The sequence below is a fragment of the Sinocyclocheilus anshuiensis genome, unplaced genomic scaffold (assembly GCF_001515605.1).
Source record: "Sinocyclocheilus anshuiensis isolate Anshui unplaced genomic scaffold, SAMN03320099.WGS_v1.1 scaffold552, whole genome shotgun sequence".
Taxonomy (NCBI): domain Eukaryota; kingdom Metazoa; phylum Chordata; class Actinopteri; order Cypriniformes; family Cyprinidae; genus Sinocyclocheilus; species Sinocyclocheilus anshuiensis.
The window spans coordinates 448,728-469,093 of NW_015554362.1; the positions used below are offsets into that span (position 1 = coordinate 448,728).

The 20,366-nt window shown below is 38.5% G+C and overlaps 2 protein-coding genes across 2 annotated transcripts in view; both read right to left on the reverse strand.

Annotated features, from left to right (window-relative positions):
- Positions 1–4,377: 4,377 nt before the first annotated feature.
- Positions 4,378–5,349, reverse strand: LOC107671388 (RNA-binding protein MEX3B-like; the record flags this gene model as incomplete). Its single annotated transcript, XM_016464302.1, has 1 exon — positions 4,378–5,349. A coding segment is annotated over one exon (921 nt), but the record flags the coding sequence as incomplete, so codon positions are not given.
- Positions 5,350–5,351: 2 nt separating this feature from the next.
- LOC107671389 (RNA-binding protein MEX3A-like) overlaps positions 5,352–20,366 on the reverse strand; it is a gene marked incomplete at its 3' end in the record, with an annotated part of 16,852 nt that continues 1,837 nt past the window's right edge. Inside the window, exons 3-7 of the mRNA XM_016464303.1 lie at positions 19,782–19,889; positions 16,351–16,597; positions 10,793–10,870; positions 9,039–9,362; positions 5,352–6,298 (exon numbers count right to left, since the gene is read on the reverse strand). Coding sequence (XP_016319789.1) covers positions 5,352–6,298; positions 9,039–9,362; positions 10,793–10,870; positions 16,351–16,597; positions 19,782–19,889 — 1,704 coding nt within the window. The remainder of the gene's footprint in view (positions 6,299–9,038; positions 9,363–10,792; positions 10,871–16,350; positions 16,598–19,781; positions 19,890–20,366) is intronic.

Consider the following 20,366-nt stretch of genomic DNA (forward strand, 5'->3'; position numbering starts at 1 on the left):
CTAAACAGATTCTGCTTGGGGTTTGTAAACATGAGCACAACTGTATTGATCTGGTATTTGTGCATTACAGATACTTTACGTTGGGTAGGAGAAATATGTTTGGAAAAATAAACTGGTGTCATTGTACAGCATTTCATAAAACACCAGCTGTAGTCCTCACTAAAAATCTCTGTAGTACAAGTGGCTCTGTTATATTTTATCTACACAGGCTGTTCAAAGGTTAATAATGCTCTGTAAAATAATTTCCCAGCATGCACAACCAAAAAGGAAGCAAGAGAAGCTGTTGAACTGCAACTATTTAACAACACATAATTACTGGAAAAAAAAGAAAGCAGAAACGGAAATGATTTTCACAGTGGTTCTTAATATTAAACTTCACGTTAGACAACACATTCTTGTTAAACCTTTTAGACTCTAAACAGGACCACTTTTCATTGTGAATCTGTAGTCGTAGGTTGTGACCACTCCCCCTTCTCGATCAGAATGGTATTTTTGCACGGGCAGTTATTATTTTGGATTAGGCATAATAATAGTGCCCTCGTCATTCTGAAATTATAACGGAACTTGCCAGTTTAAATTATTTGAATGCAGATGATTAAGACTGTTCTGATATGCATTTTAAATATATTTGTATTTCTTCTGAGCTGTTCTTACGTGCAGTAAATCCTGTCAATAGGGTGTGTAGATATTTTTTGTATTTTCATAACCGTATGCACCAGTATAGGCAAAGCAAATGCTGTACAAACTAATCTATATGAATTAATTTCCCTATTGATTGTGATAACCCTAATTTTTGGTTATGTATGTTCTGAAGAGCTTTCAGATTTTGGGGCATCAATAACATCACACTTTAATTTTCTACTGGGATGACGCCTTACGCAATATTACAAACTAGCAAGTAGGCTATTAGAGACTATTACAATATTTTCAGAATTGCTTATATAGTGAAATATATTTAATGATATGCTTATGGTAGTCAGTCTTTATTATATATCTGCCTAAATGTCAATAAATAGAGTCTTATTCCTATCAAATAAATAATACTCAAAGTTTTGCTGTGATTGGCTGTATAAAGTCTTTAACAGTTAAAATGTCTCCCTTTCAAAGCCTGCATTGAATAATATCTCGCTCGGAATACTTACACAGCACCTTCTCCATTGATTCAGGCTACATTCTTTGAAGTATATCATCACTCTATTAGAAGTTGTGACATTTGGTTAAGAAACAAAACATTTGAAGTGCTGCATTTTCTAATTGGGAAAGTCGTTACTGCTTTTGTTTTGTTCTCAAAAAGGGCTTTAATCAGATAAATACAATGTGCATGGCTTTAAACAATTCTTAGGGTTATCAACCATTCAGAAGCATTTTTGTAACAGTGCATTTTTGGATTAGGATTAATTTATTTTATTACGTATTAAGACAGTTATTGCTGTTTCCTGCATACGCTGACCTAGTGACCTTAAAAGAGGCAGGAGAACAAAATATGGTATATAGACAGACGACTGTTGTTCTAAATTAGATTCTAAAATTCAAGCTATTAAGGTTTGCATAATTGATTCAATTTTTTAAAATGGTTTTGGTTTTTATATATATATATATATATATATATATATATATATATATCAGAGACCGAAATGCACAAACATACATTCCTTCAATGGACGAGCGTCTGTCCCTGATCAGTGCTGGGGATTTGAAGAACCAGAAAGGAAGGTAAGAAAACACCATCGTATTGTCCCTTCATTTTAAAATAAATTAAGATGCTATTTCTATTGAGAAATTTCTATTTCGTTTAGAAATACCGCTACGTGACTAGTTCAAAATATGCTAACCGTGCAAATACAACCAACTAACCCAAAATATAACCTAAGTGCAATAATAATAACGATAATATTTGTCATTTGAGTTCTCTGTTGAGAAATTCACATGCTTTTCGATTGCAAATGCTGTTTGCTTGCTTAAAAATAAGGTGCTTATCAGAGCTTTAATTTAAGCCTTTTCAGTTTTGTATCTCAAATCTGAGAGTTGCTTAAAGGGTCTTGAAATATATTTTATTTAAACAAAGTACATTATTACACTAACGCTTATAGAAACAAAAACAAAAGCAAAACAAGGTGCTAATGCGGCCGTAATACATGAATTCAGATGAGGCAAACAAAAGTATATCTGCTGTAACAGTCAAAAGTTTTTCAGAACTAATATTTAAAATGCTAATGGCTCAAAGGTAAATCGTTATAGTAAGTTAAATACAATCACAGGCTTACCCTAGCATATCTTCTAACACCACACACGTGGCAATGGCGCGCAGAGGCTCGATGGGGGAAAAACTGACCCATTTCAAACCGAGTACATTTTCAGTGGCTCCATTCTTTTGTAGTGGCCTTCTAGCAAGGGGGAAAAAAGACCGTTTCCCAACCTCAGAACGCTCTAATCCCCTATTCCGAAATCCCCCAGCCTGCAATGAGACAGGCAGTGGGTGTGTAATTTGATTCAGCATGAGCGGCCACCAAATTGGGCGTTTCCCCCCTGCTTTCTTGTCAATTACAATTGTCTGATTTCATTGTGGAGTTCAAGGTTGTTCTCCGATTGGCTGCTCGTGACCGTGCGCTGGCAGGCCTGTCTCGAGGGGGTCACGGCAGGATGTCCCGCTCATGAAGGAAGACTCCATGGAAACTTCGACGGCCTGCCTCTCGTGCACATTAAACGAGAAATCACAGAATAAAAATGCTTTGGGTCTATCTAGTCCCACTCTCTACCCAGAACGGCCAGCTTTTCTCTTTGAAATAAAATCTGCTCTTGGATTTTTTTTCACCCCATGACAGGACAAAAGAGGCCCCTTTTCTCCACAATGGGAATACCAGAACGAGAGTGAGCAAGCGATCAACAGGAGGGGCCCCAGCTGCACCTAGTTTAGCCCCCCTGCGCGGCGTCTCCGTCCTCATTCACGCCACTGGTACGCCACCCCTCCTTCCTACAGCAGTTGCTTTACACCTGGACTCTGATGTATGGCTAATTATCAGCTCCTCCTTGGGCAGGCCATGTCGGGGCGCTCCGGGGATTGTACCAACACTGCGACAAAACAATATAGTCACTGGGAGGAGCTCTGTAGTTATTACAGTGAATGAGCGGTTTGTAGAATTAGAGCACAGTCACCCCCGACAAGACCAACCCTCACAAAATAAAAAAACGTAATCTAAAGTACGATATGCAACACCTGCCTCAGTACAGATGGACAATCAGAGGACGCTTTGCAACTCAGATGCAGCACCTCGGGAACGGGTGATTTACATTGTACTGTAGCTCGGAGTCTTGCTTGCTTTTGTCTATTTGGTCTATTCAGGATCAGATTACAGACCCCCTCCCCTCAATCACCCCCTCTGCTTTTTTTCGTACTTCATCTTATGCCTTATGCTCAGCCTTTTACTAAATAACTGTGAAAAAGAAAAATTCATAAACACACTGACTGAGTGCAGAAAGGAGAATAAAAACATTATTGAAATAACCCGGGAAAGTCCTCTTGAAAACAGAACGCTGGATGAATTCCAAGGTTTTTTGAGCTGACCAATCAGTTTGCTCAAATAGTTGTTTTCTCTTCTTTTTTCGTATTGTACCTAATAAGACCGTTTTAGATACATCACATAATATGCTCACTGGTGCAGAAACAAAACAAAATGAATAAAGAGAAACTCCCTGTTTTACTCGTCAATTACCCGTTCGATTTGATTTGCAAAGCAGATACTACATCGGTAATTGTGTCGTTTACAATATGATCCAAATTTAAAGCAATCAGGTTGTATATATCAGCCCCTATTTCTATATCATCTATTTCCTATAGACATCTAGAAATGTAATGTTTTTTTGACAATCACCTCACATCAGTTTTAAGGTGCAAAGATTTAAGATTCTAGTTTGCCTTAAAAAAGAATACTCGCTCGTTTGCAGATGCTGGGATGTAAAACTATACTCCAATCTTAGGAAATAAACTTGTAATGATATTTTTTTTTATATAATAATAAACCTCCCCAGCAAAGGCAAAGTGTAAAATGTTCACATTATTTCTTCTGTTACTGTCCACACACAGCATGTGGAAAAATCAGCACCAGTAAAAAAATTAAATAAAATCAAACAAAACAAACCAACATGCTAAGAACTACGTTCTTTCCCATTTTTCAAAAAACGTTTATAAAATATATATGTATATATGTGTACATATAAAAGAAAAATCTGAAAATACTTCTTCCTCTTTTTTTTTTTAGTAAACCAAGCAGTGTGTTCTAAAATATCTGCTTGTTTTGGTTTTGTGTTTTCTGAAAAATAAAAAAGTGAATACTGACCAAATAAAAAAAGATTTAAAGTGAACTGATTCTACAGAGTAAAAATTAACCACAAAAAAACAAAAACAAAACAAACGACAACAAAAATGCCTTTTTAAGAGAATATCCGGATGGCCTGTGTGACAAGGGTGTGGCAGACAGGACACTCCGGATGGTTTAGCTCACAAATTCGGATGGCGCACTCCATGCAGAAGAGGTTATGACCACATGGGACCAGAGCGGCGGTCACTTTGCTCTCAAAACAGGTCATGCAGTCCCGAGCCACGGCAGGCGGAGAATCCGGCACAGGGAGACGTCCGGTGAATGCAGCGGTGACGGCGGTGGGCTCGCTGTGGGCGCGGCGCGCCTGGGCATGAGGAGACCCGACAGCGTTGGAGTTTCCGGTGCTGCACGGTTCAGGCAGTCCCGGCGACAGTCTGGTCAGAGGAAGAGGCAGGCCTCCAAAGCTTTTGGAGCGCTGCTGGGCGTAGTATGCCACCTGTTTGGGATACTCGGGATCGCCCCAGCTTTGAGTGCCCTCAGATCCGAAGTAGGAGCATGGCTTGTCCCCACTGCCATGGTTGGTAAAGTCACCTTTACTGTAAATCCCACTTCCACCTCCTCCACTACTTCCGACCATGGCGTCTGAGAAATTCTGGCGGTAGCTGCTGGCAAGCGGTTTGCGCGGGGCCCCCTGTAGCCCCCACACCTGCTGCAGGCGGCTCTCCAGACCCCCGTTGCCGCTGTCAGGTCCCAAGCAGTCGTTCTCATTGTTGTGGTCATGCAGGCCACCCGTGCGGAAGGCGATGTGCGCCTCGATTTCTTCCCTCGCCCGTTCGGCGTTCCCAGGGGAGCCGGTGATCTCAAAAACAGGGTCACGGTCACGGCTCGGAGTCACGATGTAAGTACACGTTTGCTGCTGAATGCGTTTTATAGTCGAGCCTTTCGGTCCGACCACCAAACCCACGACGCGGTAGGGCACCCGCACCTGTATGGTGGTCTGGCCAGGTAGCGGCGCAGGAGGCGATCCACTGAAAGAGACGCCCACACGGCAGGCGGAGAATCCGGCACAGGGAGACGTCCGGTGAATGCAGCGGTGACGGCGGTGGGCTCGCTGTGGGCGCGGCGCGCCTGGGCATGAGGAGACCCGACAGCGTTGGAGTTTCCGGTGCCACACGGTTCAGGCAGTCCCGGCGACAGTCTGGTCAGAGGAAGAGGCAGGCCTCCAAAGCTTTTGGAGCGCTGCTGGGCGTAGTATGCCACCTGTTTGGGATACTCGGGATCGCCCCAGCTTTGAGTGCCCTCAGATCCGAAGTAGGAGCATGGCTTGTCCCCACTGCCATGGTTGGTAAAGTCACCTTTACTGTAAATCCCACTTCCACCTCCTCCACTACTTCCGACCATGGCGTCTGAGAAATTCTGGCGGTAGCTGCTGGCAAGCGGTTTGCGCGGGGCCCCCTGTAGCCCCCACACCTGCTGCAGGCGGCTCTCCAGACCCCCGTTGCCGCTGTCAGGTCCCAAGCAGTCGTTCTCATTGTTGTGGTCATGCAGGCCACCCGTGCGGAAGGCGATGTGCGCCTCGATTTCTTCCCTCGCCCGTTCGGCGTTCCCAGGGGAGCCGGTGATCTCAAAAACAGGGTCACGGTCACGGCTCGGAGTCACGATGTAAGTACACGTTTGCTGCTGAATGCGTTTTATAGTCGAGCCTTTCGGTCCGACCACCAAACCCACGACGCGGTAGGGCACCCGCACCTGTATGGTGGTCTGGCCAGGTAGCGGCGCAGGAGGCGATCCACTGAAAGAGACGCCCAACTTGTTCCTGGAGGCCCGCAGCATGGAGAAGTGCTCCGCAGCTGAGATGATTTCACGTCTGGCCAGGGCCACATCCTCTTTGCGGCCAGTGATGAGGAAGACTGGTTCTTCGCCTCGGACGGGAGTCTTGATGTAGGTGTTTGTCTTTGCACGCAAAGCTTTGATTTTGCAACCTGTTGAGTGAAGAAGGAGTATTATAATAGTAGTATAACTAATATCTGTAAGATAATACTTATTTTGCTTGTTTGTTTCCAGGTCAAAAGGTCATCCATGCTCAGAATCTGCAGCAGAACAAATCATTCGCAAAGTTCTTTATGTGTTGAGTGTAATTTAAACATTTTGGTTAATTTGATTGTATTTTCAGTTCTCAGTAAAAGTACAGTACTGTTTATTCTATTTAACACAATTTATTATGTTTAAATTGTCCATGTTTCATCATTTTACCATGCTTAAATATACAAAATCCTGCAGATTCTTTGCAAAAGTCAGCAGATTCAGTCTGGGCCTGCCCATTTTTCTATTTTCTCTATTGTAACCTATACACAAAATATACCAAATACAATTTTTGATGATTAAAAATTAGCATTGTATTGCCTTTTTTGCTGCAAAATGTACTAAATATAATTTTTTGATTATAAAAAATTAAGTTTTGCAAATTTTGTAGACAATATATTCAAATATAAATTTTCAGAACAAATTTTTTTTTGTACAAATTATACTTTTGATGATAAAAATAAGAATTATCTTACAATTTGTTGTATTTGATTACCCCCACTGGACCTTATTCATAAACAGAATAAATATCTGAGTTAATCTTTCTTTCTTTGTCATTTCTTTTCATAAAACTATTGATTGAACAATGCACATTGAAATTTCTTCTGCTCGTGTTTAATGAATGAGGCCCAAAGTGAATTTGGAAATGACTGTTCACTCTTCTCTGTTGTGGTAAATGTAGAAATCGATTAAAACAATGGCTTTTTTTCTACCTTACACTGTATGCATTACACTACTATTTTGCTGTTTCATTTATAATATAGAAAAAATGTGTCTGCTTTTAATTATTTAGCATAATAAATTCCATTAAAATTTTCCACTCTGTGTTGACGTATCCTATTAGATCCTATTAAAAAAATCTGTATATACAATAGCGCTTAAAAATCACTCTTGTCTGAATGACGCCTCCTCTGCAACAGTGCCATGTGCTAACTGATAGTTACAGGTTCTATGATATTCAGCACCGAAACCCAAATTATAACATTTCAGACATAAATTTCCCAACTATTCTGCAGATGGAGTTGACTCGAGGACAAAGCAAGCATGCAAAATCCCCCATAAAGTTATTGTTGAGATATGAATTCATGACAAGGTGTGGTGCTCCACAGCATGTGCCTCGTGTTCAGCACCAGAGTATTTATTAGCACCTCAGTGGTGTTTTATCAAAAGTGGGGTGGCTTTCTCCGCCCAGGGGCCTGTTCAGTGGATAGATCTCTGCACACTGGTTTCATGCCTCATTGTGTACGGCAGAAGCTAAAAAAATAACCTGGATGGACTGTCTAGCACTGACAGCGGGGAGCACAGATTCCCTCCCACCGCTGAATCGTCCCTCTCGCTGCAGGAGCACATCTCCTAACAGTCATGGCAGCCACGGCAGGTGAACAAAGCACTGGAACCTTACAGCTCAAAATTCCAACTAATGGCGATAACAAGGATACATAAGTTTTTTTTGTTGCCATCACTCTCGCTTGTTATTATGAGGCCAAATGCATCTATCTATTCATAGAAAAATGCAGTTAAATTAACCTAATAAAGGCCAAACGATGTGGCAGTACTATCAGTGACTAATGAGGTAAAGACCCCATTTCGAATCCTCTTAATCAGCAATTTCCAATCCACACGCTTACTGCATCCCAAGTTAGACCCATTTGGATTCTGAAAACACGCAGGCCACTTTACAACTCAACAAAGTCGTCATATGTGGGGAACCCACTTGCTGGGACATTAATTAGTGCATATTTCATCTGGGTGAGATATTATGCTCCTAATGAATGGACAGTAGATGCTTCCTGACCCCCTGCTTTGAGTGGAGGGCTGTAGTACTGGTAGACGGGGCGTGACTCTAATACAGTCTTTATAGTCTGTCTCTCCAGTACCAAATGCAACATGGCTTTCCAGGACACTGGAAATGTATCACGAAGTGCCTTCTTAATCACAATGAGACAACGGGGTCACCAAAGTGATCCAACAACACATAATTGCCTCCTCAACTTATTCCAAATATCATCACACATTCAAAATGCAACTTTTCAGCCAAGTCACGTTCATATAGCTCTGCCCTCAAAGCACACAAGGACTTTTACTTCTTTGTCTGACCACGCTGTCAGAATTTCAGGACTTTTAGACAAATTCGGACATCAGCGGTGGACTAAAGTTACCCGACAAGTCCTCTTTGTCTGAGGTAGCCCGACAAAACAACGTGGTTCTGCATATGAAAGCCCCCATGAACTACAGAGGCGCGCGAAGGAGCGAATGACACAATGTATCCAGTCAACAAAGACCGTTGACTGTTACATTGTATCCAGCGAGCGCACACGCGTTCCATTTTCTGTTTCAAAAAGCAGAATTACGCGCGCTCAGACGACAAAGGGAAAGCAGCATGCTGACATTGAAGGCGTGGATGTGGAATAACGCCTTTGTTCTCGTGCCCGCTGATAACTTTGCTTAAAGCTAAGAGGAAATGCCCATGTTTATGCCATCTACGCGCCGAAACAGAGTGCTGAATTGTGGCTAAAACAGACACGTTAAAAGCATCACCACTCCCTTTTTCTTTGTTAAGACAGCTCCACACTTAGTTTGAGCCGCGCACCCTGGAGAACGAGTTGGAAAGCATGTGAAAGTGCGCATCGTTGTCTTTACCTTGCCTCCCCACTATTTCGGCCACATGTTCGGAGCTTGGCACGGGGACGCACTCCGTTATGTTGCAGCCCCGTCCTTTGGTTTCGGTGGGCGAGCTGTCGTACAGGGCGCACAACTTGTTCTTCCCTTGTAACATCCCTGATTCGGCTGGGATGTGATTGTGGTGGTTATTGTTACTCCTGTCTTGAACTCCACCACCTCCACCCGCAGGAGCACCGTCCTCGCCCTCTCCAAGACCCAGCAGCGACAGTTGGCCCAGCGCAACTCTAAGGGCACGGGAATCGTCCTCCTCTTCCTCGTTTGGCACCAGGAGACATTCGTAATATTTAGTTATTTATACATGCTATGATGCACAACTTGGACACATCATCAGTTTTGATTCTTGGCGTCATTGGGTGTTTCAGGTCTTTCAACAGAAACCCTCTTCTTCCAGGCGGCCCGACCGAGGCTGATCAACAACAACAAAAATCGAATAAACAAAAACATAATATGCATTAAGCGTATTTTAATATTATTTTATGACTTTAATTTATTATTAGTAGTAATGTGTATCCAGTTAATACAAAAAATATTTGTAAAATAAATTATATTTTTTACATGTAATACTGATTCAGAATTACTGTAACGATAAAGTAACAATAAACAAAAAACTGTTCTAATTCTAAAAAAATATTATTTCAAAAATAAAAACAATATGCATTATATAAATTTTGATATTTTAGTATTATTGTTTTATTATTTTAATTTATTATAGTAATACTTATCCAGATACATTTATGGGACATTTAACATGTTATTTTTATTGATTGATTGATTTATTGATTGATTGCATGGTGTAATTTAATTATCACCCGCAAGTGAGTCATCATTATTCATAAAAATATTAATATGAACACCAGTAGAAAATTGCAGCATTATACAAAAAAAAAAAAAGATTACGTTTGTATTAAGAAAATTGTTTGTTATTTTTATATTACTTTAATATACCTTTTATCCTTGAAGTCTGAGAAATATACTGGTCTCTATTGGTAATAACTTATATAATAATAATAATAATAATAATCGCTATTATTGTTGTTGTTATAGATCCTATTTATTTCTAAAATGGATTAGCTACTAGTTTAAAATAATAAATGTTCAAACAGCTTGCCATGCCCTGCCTCTCTGAGACAGAGTCACCAGCCATCCATCCATTCCGTTTCATTTCAGACTCATTTGTAGCAACCAACAACTCACTTCTAATGAATAATCCAAAACATAATTTTTATGCCGTAAATATTAGCCTACAACATCATAGTTCATTGTCTTGTGTTGTGAGGAGAGGCGTGCCAGAATGATCACACATGTGCGCCTGCAAACAACACCATGCAGCTGGCGCTCTGCATTCTCAACAACAGCACTTCTGTTGTGATGTTTGGTCAACGGAGTGTCATAACATGACCGAAAATACGGCTTTTTAAGCAGAGGAAGTGAAACATCTGTCCCCAATATTTCCCCAAACCGAAAGAGTTAAACTGACATAATTTGGGGGTCCGCCCACCCTGTTTGCCGTTGGTTGCAGCGGGTCACTGAGTTGTTGTTTGGACTACAGTTGCGCATGGAGTGCTGTTACACTGAGAGACACTGAGAAGAAGAGACACGGGGAGTTATCAGACAGACGTCGCAGGATCTGCACTGCACATTTATGGTAGAGTGAGAGAGAGGGAGAGAGAGAGAGGAGAGCGAGCACGTGTCTAGCAACATCGAAGGCAAACCTTGAACAAAGAGCATTCGTGTTTCCACCTCAGACGACACTGTCCTCATGATGCCACGCCTGGCGGCAAAGATGAAATCTGCAACAACAACAGCAGCAACAGCAGCAATTACTACTACTAATAATAATACAAACATATTGTAGTTTGAATTGTATAAATGATACCAAATGTTGATATTTTAAATATTATTAAAATATTAAATACTATTTTAAAAAATATTATTTATATTAAGCAAATTGATAACACTTGCAGTTACACTCCTAGTTTAACCTAATTCATATTTTCAAAATTTTTTTTATACATAATATTTTTTATATTTTCAAGGTGGGTTTATTATTGAAACTCAGTTAAAGCATAATCTTATACAAAATACAGATTTTAAAAATACATGTACTTAAAAGTAATAAAAAAATTATAAAATGACTCAATTCAAAATGATGACCTTAAAGTGGGGTATGTTGTCACACTATATGGGTAAGTTGTCACAGTGGAACCTATTCAGTAGCATTTTATAGGCTATCTAGGGTTAGGTAAAACAGTTTAAACACTAATAAAATAAAAAAAAATGTTTTCGTCAACAGAAACTATAATTAAAACAACATATTATAATTTAATACAACATAATAATAATAATAATCAAAACATTTTTTTAGAATTGTATAACTGATACCAGCTGTTGATTATTTAAATCTCTTAAAACGATGTGTACTGATACATATTTGTACAACTAAAGCCTTTGAACATAAAAAAATATTTTAAAAATACATGTACATATCTACATTTTAATTTTAATTTAATTAATTTATCATACATTGACCTTAAAGTGGGGCATGTTGTCACACTATATGGGGTAAGTTGTCACTGTGGAACTGGTTAGGTAGAAGAGATTAAACACTTAGAATAAAAAAATTATAATGTGTGTGTGTGTGTGTGTGTGTGTGTTGAAACAAATATTATTACATACATATATTATTTGGATGATCTGCAGTTATAGACTTACAAATGCATGCAATGCATCAGCTTTGAAAAAAAATGTAGTTGTGGTGACGACATGAGGCTGTAGTATAGTGTGGGTTTATATCCATACAGGCTACACAGAATGCCATATTTCTCTTCCATCATTGGCGAGCATATTTATCTGATTCCTTATAGGAAATGCTCATGAAAGTCTTCTCATGGTAAATAAATATAGGTGATTGTTCACACTCAATCTCTTCTCATTTGCATCTGTAGTTTTTCCAGTGTTTTAATTGGTCAGTCAGACCAGTTGGACACTTAAAGTTGCATCAGCATGAGTCGATCAGATGGCAGCACTAATATGAGATGTGCAGGACGGGTCTTTCTCACACATTCCGGATCAGTGCCAGCACCTTAGCGACAGTCAGTATGTCCAAAAGGTCATTTGCTTCCATTAATGGTGTCCACTGGGAGCCCAAGGCCCAAATCAATATCAACTATGGATAACAGATCATGTTTCCCTGCCTGCCCCGTCTGTCTGTGGGCCTGGTTCTTTTGTTGATCAAGTCCCTCTTTTGTCTTTCCACTTGTTCACTTTGCTTATTTTAGTCGAATCTACATCAAGTCATTGGAAGCACTTCTTCAAGTCTGTGCTGGACATTCTTTTTCCTAGCAGAGCCTATATGTTTGCATATTCTCATATACTCACTCATATTGTACTCACGACACCCACATTCTGTAAATGATGACCTAATATGACATCATCCAGCAGAGCATTTATCAGTACACACGCATGCCGTAATGTGGTCACACAACAATGAAATGAATCAATCAGCATTAATACCTTCATCTTAAATAATAAACAACAGAATTATAATAAAATAATAAATCATAACTCATTCACATATATGATTTAAATATATGTCAATTATGTGAACAAATTATATAAATTCAGTATTAATCACACTTAATATGGGTTACGTGATTGTCAGAATCCATATTAAGTGTGGTTAATTAAGACTTAATTAATACATAACAGAATTATAATATAAGTCATAATTCATTGTCAAATTATGACTATTATTATATTATATGATATACATTTTGTATTAATTGATCACACTTAATATGGATTGCGACAATCATGTAATCCATATTAAGTGTGATTCATTAATAGTTAATTAGCACATAACAGAATAACAATATAATAAAATATATAATATAACAATATATAATGCTATATAATGACACTTAATATGGATAACGTGATTTGTAAATGGTGTAGATTTGTAAATAACAACAACAATAATAATGCTATTAGTAATAATAATAATATTTTTCACCTATGGTAAAATAGGTGAAAAACAAATAAACAAATAAATAATAAAAAAGACCCACTTCCCTATTTTTATCTACAATATTTGTCCAAATGAGTTACTATGTTTTTCTAACGCACCTTCTGGATTTTAAGTACAAATAATAATATGGATAATAATATGGACTTAATATGGATTGTAACAATTATGTAATCCATATTAAGTGTGTTTAATTAATAGTTAATTAATACATAGCAGAAAAATAATATAATACAATATATATTATATCATAATACATAATACTATATCATATATTGTATGAATTCAATATTAATTAATCACACTTAATATGGACTACATGATTGGTATATATATATTTTTAAATAACAACAACAGTAATAATAATAATAATAATAATAATAATATATTACTTATATAATATGTACTTAATATGTATTCACTTGTTTTATCATTTATATTTGAAGAGATGTTATTATAAATGGCCATCACTCAGGTCTTCCTGCTATTGAGACTGTACTGACCCTTCCCCCTCATCTCTCTCTCTCTCTCTCTCTCTCTCTCTCACATAAACACTTGAGGTTTACATTGAGTGTAAATGCTTCTCTGAGTTGGGAATATGAGTCAGGTGAGTATGACCTCATCTCTTTTTCCTCTGCTATGAGGTAATGTATCTCTCTGGCTCTCTTTCTCCTCTATGAGCCAATCATTAGAGGTGCTTCACCGATGACACACCCCACTGATGATTCCGATTCTCACTGTCACGTGACGCTCACACCCTCAGGTGATCTCACTGTACAGATGGATCATCGCCAACAAAACCACTGAACACTGCAATAGAATAAACATGTATGGTCCATTCTTTAAAAGAAAAAAAAAATCAATTATAGTTTAACTTAGACATATTAGTTTTCTTTTTGGAATCAGTGAATTAATAAAACAATTAAACAGTTAAATTTCTTTATACACACACACACACACACACACACACACACACACGTGTGTGTATGTGTGTGTAAACCCCCTCTCTCTATAATGTAATATTTATAATTTTGTATATATGTAATGTATAATTATTTATGTTTTAAAAATTATATTTACGTTTGTCTGTTTCTGTTTCATGCATTTGAACACAAAACGTTTAAAACCTTTGAATCAAAACGTTTTTAGATTCAAGTGTGTACAGAGAAGTGATTTGTGTTACACAGTTGCAACACGTGCTGTTGAGGTTGGAGGTTGCATTATTTTAATTAATTGATTAATTTTCCCCATAGCAGACGACTGCATTTCTTTTATTTAATGTGATCACATTTATCTATCAATATAGGTTAAATGATCATCAACTGTCCACACATAAATACGACGACAAATACATGTTCTTTCACAGGAATGCACCTTAAACTGAAAGAAGTTTCGCTGGTTTTAGTTTACAAAGCGTTCGCACACACCCTCTGCTGGCTGTAAAAACGAACTGCAACTAAAGTACCGGATCAAATGGTTCAGGACAGCATGGAATTTACTGCAAAAATGGTTAGTGCTGTCCTAATTTATTGTAACATTTAACCTGTATCTAATCATATTGTATATTATTTATGCTTGTCGTGGGTTTATAAAAAAGTATTCAATAAACCATGACACTACTTAACTCATTAAACATGATTTTTCATATAATACAAGAGTAAGAAACCACAGTGAAGTAAATTGGGCCTATTTCTGTCTAAATCAGGGCTGTCCAAACTCGGTCCTGGAGGGCCGGTGTCCTGCAGAGTTTAGCTCCAACCTGTCATTGCATTCACCCTGTGTGTATACTATAGAACTAATGAGTTAAGTAGACACAGGTGGGATCATTTAATATAAATGTAAAAGTCAATTTTTTTTCTTGCTTTCACTGAAGTTGAAGATGCGCTTTGGAATAAGGTAAAGAAAAGTCATTGATTGATTTCTAATAGTGTAATAGTTTTCTTTTTTAGTAATATATATATTATTAGATTCTCATCTATATTTTATGAAAAGTGTGCAGTAAGTCTTCCTAGATACTAGAAGCATGACGTCTGGGAAATGTTATCAAACAGGTTGGGAGAAACAAGAAACATGCAAGAATGTACCTAAGAATGTATTTTCGTAAATGGACAAGTTTCTTTAACATGACGAGAATTACCTAAGATGCCTTAGAAAAGCATAACTTAATCACTAAAATCACATTCATTCCGTTTTTATTTATTATTATTATTATGTGTGTGTGTGTGTGTGTGTGTGTGTGTGTGTGTGTGTGTGTGTGTGTGTGTGTGTTCAATGTGTTCAATTTTATTAATTCACTGATTCCAAAAAGAAAACTAATATGTCTAAGTTAAACTATAATTGATTTTTTTTTTCTGTGTGTGTGTGTGTGTGTATGTATTCACACCATTATCTACAGTTAAACCAACTTGGCTGCAATTGAAAGAATGTTTAATAACTTATTTTTTTGTGATTTAGTGGTCGAACTACAAACTGCAAATAATAGCATTTTCCACATTTCCACTGTCTTTTAAGAGAAACATCTGAAACTAAGCTGATTATTAAATGAAACACATATGAGATCTCCATTAAGTCTTCTGAGGCATGAATGAGCAACTTCTGAGCATTAACATCTCAAAATGTCTGAAAGTGAAATATGTCAACAAATGCATATCAATAAAAAAGACTGGAAGGGCTTTTATTTTTGTAATAAACAAACACCTTACATTTCAATCAAATTAGTAAAATCAACTTATTAATCATCAGCCAATATATCAAAATGAACAACACCATTGAGAAAAAGATATTACATGTTTTTCAAATGAATTCTGTTTGTATTCCACTAATCCGACACTGATCATAACCAACCAATATACATGCACTGCGCAAAAAAAAAAAAAAAAACTGTATATATCTTTATAATCATTTTATGTAAATCTCAGGAAAAAAAATCTGACAAAAATACAGTAAAATTTATTTATATTCTCACAAAAATACATAAAAAAATAATTGAGCCTCTTTTGATTGTTGGCCATAACATTTCCAAAATGATGTTACTGAAGTTTATCTGTAATAAACTCATTCCCAAATCTAAGATTCTTGAGAATCTTTTAAATAGCTATTCCTCCATTCCCTAATTCCTCCATTCCCTAAACTAAATCCACCTCTTTCCTGCGTTAATAATATCTCCTAAGTTCCGCTGCATTGTAGGTCTGACACTAACAGAGCTGACCACCATTTTAGAGATGGGTAAACCATAAGGATTTAAACCCATGGCTCCATACACACAGAGAGTGGTGATGGTCGGAGGGAGTCTCGCTCTGGGCACGATCAGGAGCTCTGCTATGATTTTACCCATCGCCCACACATCAGAGTACTGGTCTCTGTGTTTCCCTTGGAAAATCTCCGGGGCAGAGTAACACAAATTGCCTCCTTCTGTGCCAAAGCAAAGCCCATTCTTTTGGAATCTGGCGAGGCCTAAGTCAATTATGACAGCTCGGTAAGTGTGGTATTCCACCTGTAAATAGATGAAATGACCATTGTTAAAAAGGCACAACAGAGATTGTTCTGCCTTCGCCAGCTGGGGAAGTTCAACCTGCCACAGGAGCCGCTGATACAGTTCTTCTTAGCCGTCATTGAGTCTGTCCTGTGCTCTTCAATAACTGTCTGGTTTGCCTCAGCTACAAAATCAGATATCAGAAGACTACAGAGGATGGTTCGGACTGCTGAAAGGATTATTGGTGCTCCCCTATATATACATATGTGTGTTTTATTCACATTTCTTTATTTTGTTGTTGTTGACTGTGCACTGGAAGCTTCTGTCACCAGAACGAATTCCTTGTATGTGCAAACATACTTTGCAATGAAGCTCTTTCTGATTCTGATTCTAAATGCTTGAATGAGACATTATAATGATTCAATTTTCTTCTAGAGTTCATGTAATTCCTATTTGTTGATTTTTTTTTTTACGTAAAGAGTAGGCTAATAATGAGATGATAACCATATTCCCATGCAACCAATTCATTTTGAAAAACCATTTAAATTCCAGAGCTAATGTATAATTTCTCCTGATATACAGTACCGGTCATAAGTTTGGGATTGGTAAGATTGTAATGTTTTTGAATTTCTTTTCTGCTCACCAGTGCTACATTTATTTGATAAAAAATACAGCAACAATTGCAAAATATTATAATTTCTGTGATGAAAAGCTGAAATTTCAGCATCATTACTCCAGTATTCAGTGTCACATGATCTCATGATGAATGAAATTAATCAATGAAAACAACTGTGCTGATTCATATTTTTGTGGAAACTCTGATGCATATTTATTTTTTAGGATTCTCTGATGAATAGAAAGTTCAGCAAAAGAACAGCATTAAAAAAAAAAAAATGGAAATCTTTTGTAACATTGTAAATGTCTTTTCTGTAGCTTCTGATCAAATTAATGCATCCTTGATTAATAAAAGTATTCATTTATTTTTCTTATTCCCCCAGACATTTGAATGTGTATCACCGTTTCCACAAAAATATAAGGCAGCCCAGCTGTTGTTTTTGTCTTATCTGCTCCAGAGATATATTCATATTCTACCAAAACATGAAGATTGTACTGTATTACAATATGGAAAGTTATGAATAACAGTAAAAACTGTGATACAGTACAGTCTTCATGCTTTGGTGGGAATGTTTCCAGAACTAATTAGACACCCAGGAAAGCTAATTTATATAAGCTTTTTTTTAGACAGATAAGACTTTTAGAGAAATATTCTTCATGATTTTAAATAGAATGTTTACTTAAAATTATTTAAAAAGTGTTTAAAGGCATAGTTCACCCTAAAATGAAAATTTGATCTTTATCTGCTTACCCCCAGGGCATCCAAGATGTAGGTGACTTTGTTTCTTCAGTAGAACACAAATGAAGATTTTTAACTCATACCGTTGCAGTCTGTCAGTCCTATAATGTCAGTGGATGGGATTCACGGCTTTGAGAGTCATAAAACATACACAAACAAATCTAAATTAAACCCTGCGGCTCATGATGATACATTGATGTGTAAAGACACAAAACAATCGGTCTGTGCAAGATACTGAACAGTATTTATATAGTTTTTTACCTCTGATTTTAACCGCAATGTCTGAACTGTCCTGAGCGCCTTCGCCACCTATCTGTCAAATGGACCATTGACACTCCCAATTGAGATTGTAGATAGAGTGTCAATGGTCCATTTCAGCGATAGGTGGCAGTAATGCACTTATAAGTCTGCGATCTGCCATAAAGCAAGAAGAAGAAGAAGAAGACGCCTCACGCGCAGGCTGAAGAAGAAGACGCGAAGGCGCTCAGGACAGTTCAGACATTGTGGTTAAAATCAGAGGTAAAAAACTATATAAATACTCAGTATCTTGCACAGACCGATTGCTTTGTGCCTTTTCTCATCAATGTATCATCTAGGATGAGGGTGGAGAACAGTCTTTTTCTCCTCATCCTCCTTATTTGGTTAGAGGTGAACGGAGCGGCCGGTGGGCTTCACATCGGTGCGACCGGCGGGCTTGACATCAGCGCGGCCGGCAGGCATGACTGAGGAACGGCCGGCGGGCTTGAGAATGGCGCGACCGGCGGATTCGACGAAGGAGGCTTGCGGCAACCACATGTGGCGACCCCCGGCTGGACTCCGCTTCGTCCACGGTGAAAGCCGATCCGGTGATCCACAGCGCGAAGTTGATGTATTTCCTAAGAAGACGCGAAGGCGCTCAGGACAGTTCAGACATTGTGGTTAAAATCAGAGGTAAAAAACTATATAAATACTCAGTATCTTGCACAGACCGATTGCTTTGTGCCTTTTCTCATCAATGTATCATCACGAGCCGCAGGGTTTAATTTAGTTTTGTTTGTGTATGTTTTATGACTCTCAAAGCCGTGATTCCCATCCACTTACATCATAGGACCGATGGTGGCGTCATCTAATGCCATCGCCGCGGCGAGCCCGCAGAACTCCCAGGCGTACTCGACGAAGGGGAGATCTCTATGGGCTAGGGCAATCAAGTGTGCCGTGATCTCCATAATCGCGGGGGAAAAAACAAGAAAACAAAATACTTTCAAAAACAAAACTGGGAGAAGGAGCGCCGCTTACTGTTATGGTTCTGTATTCTGTCATGCACCGCTACTGTCTCTTACTGTATCTCGTACCTTGTCAGTGTCTTGCGCTTTGCTTGGCCATTTGTTGTGATAAACAGGAAAGTGTGTCCAGCTGAATTCAATTTGAGTTTTGTTAAACGAATAAAAAAGAAGCTTAGTTTACCACGGAAGTGGTCGCGGCTGCGGTCGTGGTAAGACAAACATAATTGCACATGAGGGAAAACTGGGTCATGGAAAGCGCGTTGGGGAGGACAACACAAAACACGGAACACAGGACTGACATTACTCCCCCTTCCAGGAAGGCGTGTCCACGCACCCCACAACATCCAATGGGGAACGGGGAACGTTCCGGGACCCATGGTGGATCAGGCAGTTCAGGACGCCATGGCGGAGCAGGCAGACTAGGAAGCCATGGCGGAGCATATAGTTCAGGGATCAAATCTTCATTTTTGGGTGAACTATCCCTTTAACTTTATTAACATAGTGTATATGTAGGCATTTGTTTTCAAACACATTTTCTTGTCTGATCAGAAATCATGTCACACAGCCAGAAAAACGTTAATTAACTCACCATGATGTTGTCGGGCTTGAGGTCCTGGTGGACGATATTCTTGCTGTGCATATAAGCGAGGCCTTTACACATGCCACGGATAATGGTGATCATGAGAGGCTTCGTTAGCTGAGAAAGAAAATAAAAAAAGCTATCAGCACTATTTGCATTGATAAAAATCAAGCAATATAATATATCATTAAAGGTTGTGGGTTGATCTGTAAATTATGTTTTGTGCACAGAGATAAAAAGTTTTTTGTTTGTTTGTTTTTCATTTTAAATTGTGTAGTTTTCTGAATAATTAGGTGTTTGAAATGATAGACTGAATATTTTAGACCGATTGTGATTTCTGTCACGTACCGCTACTGTGAGGGAGCGCGGAACGAGGAACGAGGAGAATACTTCAAACAAAGATACTTTAATTACCATCCAACGGAACAAGGAAACCAGAAACACACACGTAGCGAGGAAGACGACATTCAATACAGAACAAAGAACTTAGAACCGGGAACACTTTAAATACACAAGACATAACGAGAAACACCTGGGATCAATAAACATAATTGCACATGAGGGAAAACTGGGTCATGGAAAGCGGGGGGGAGG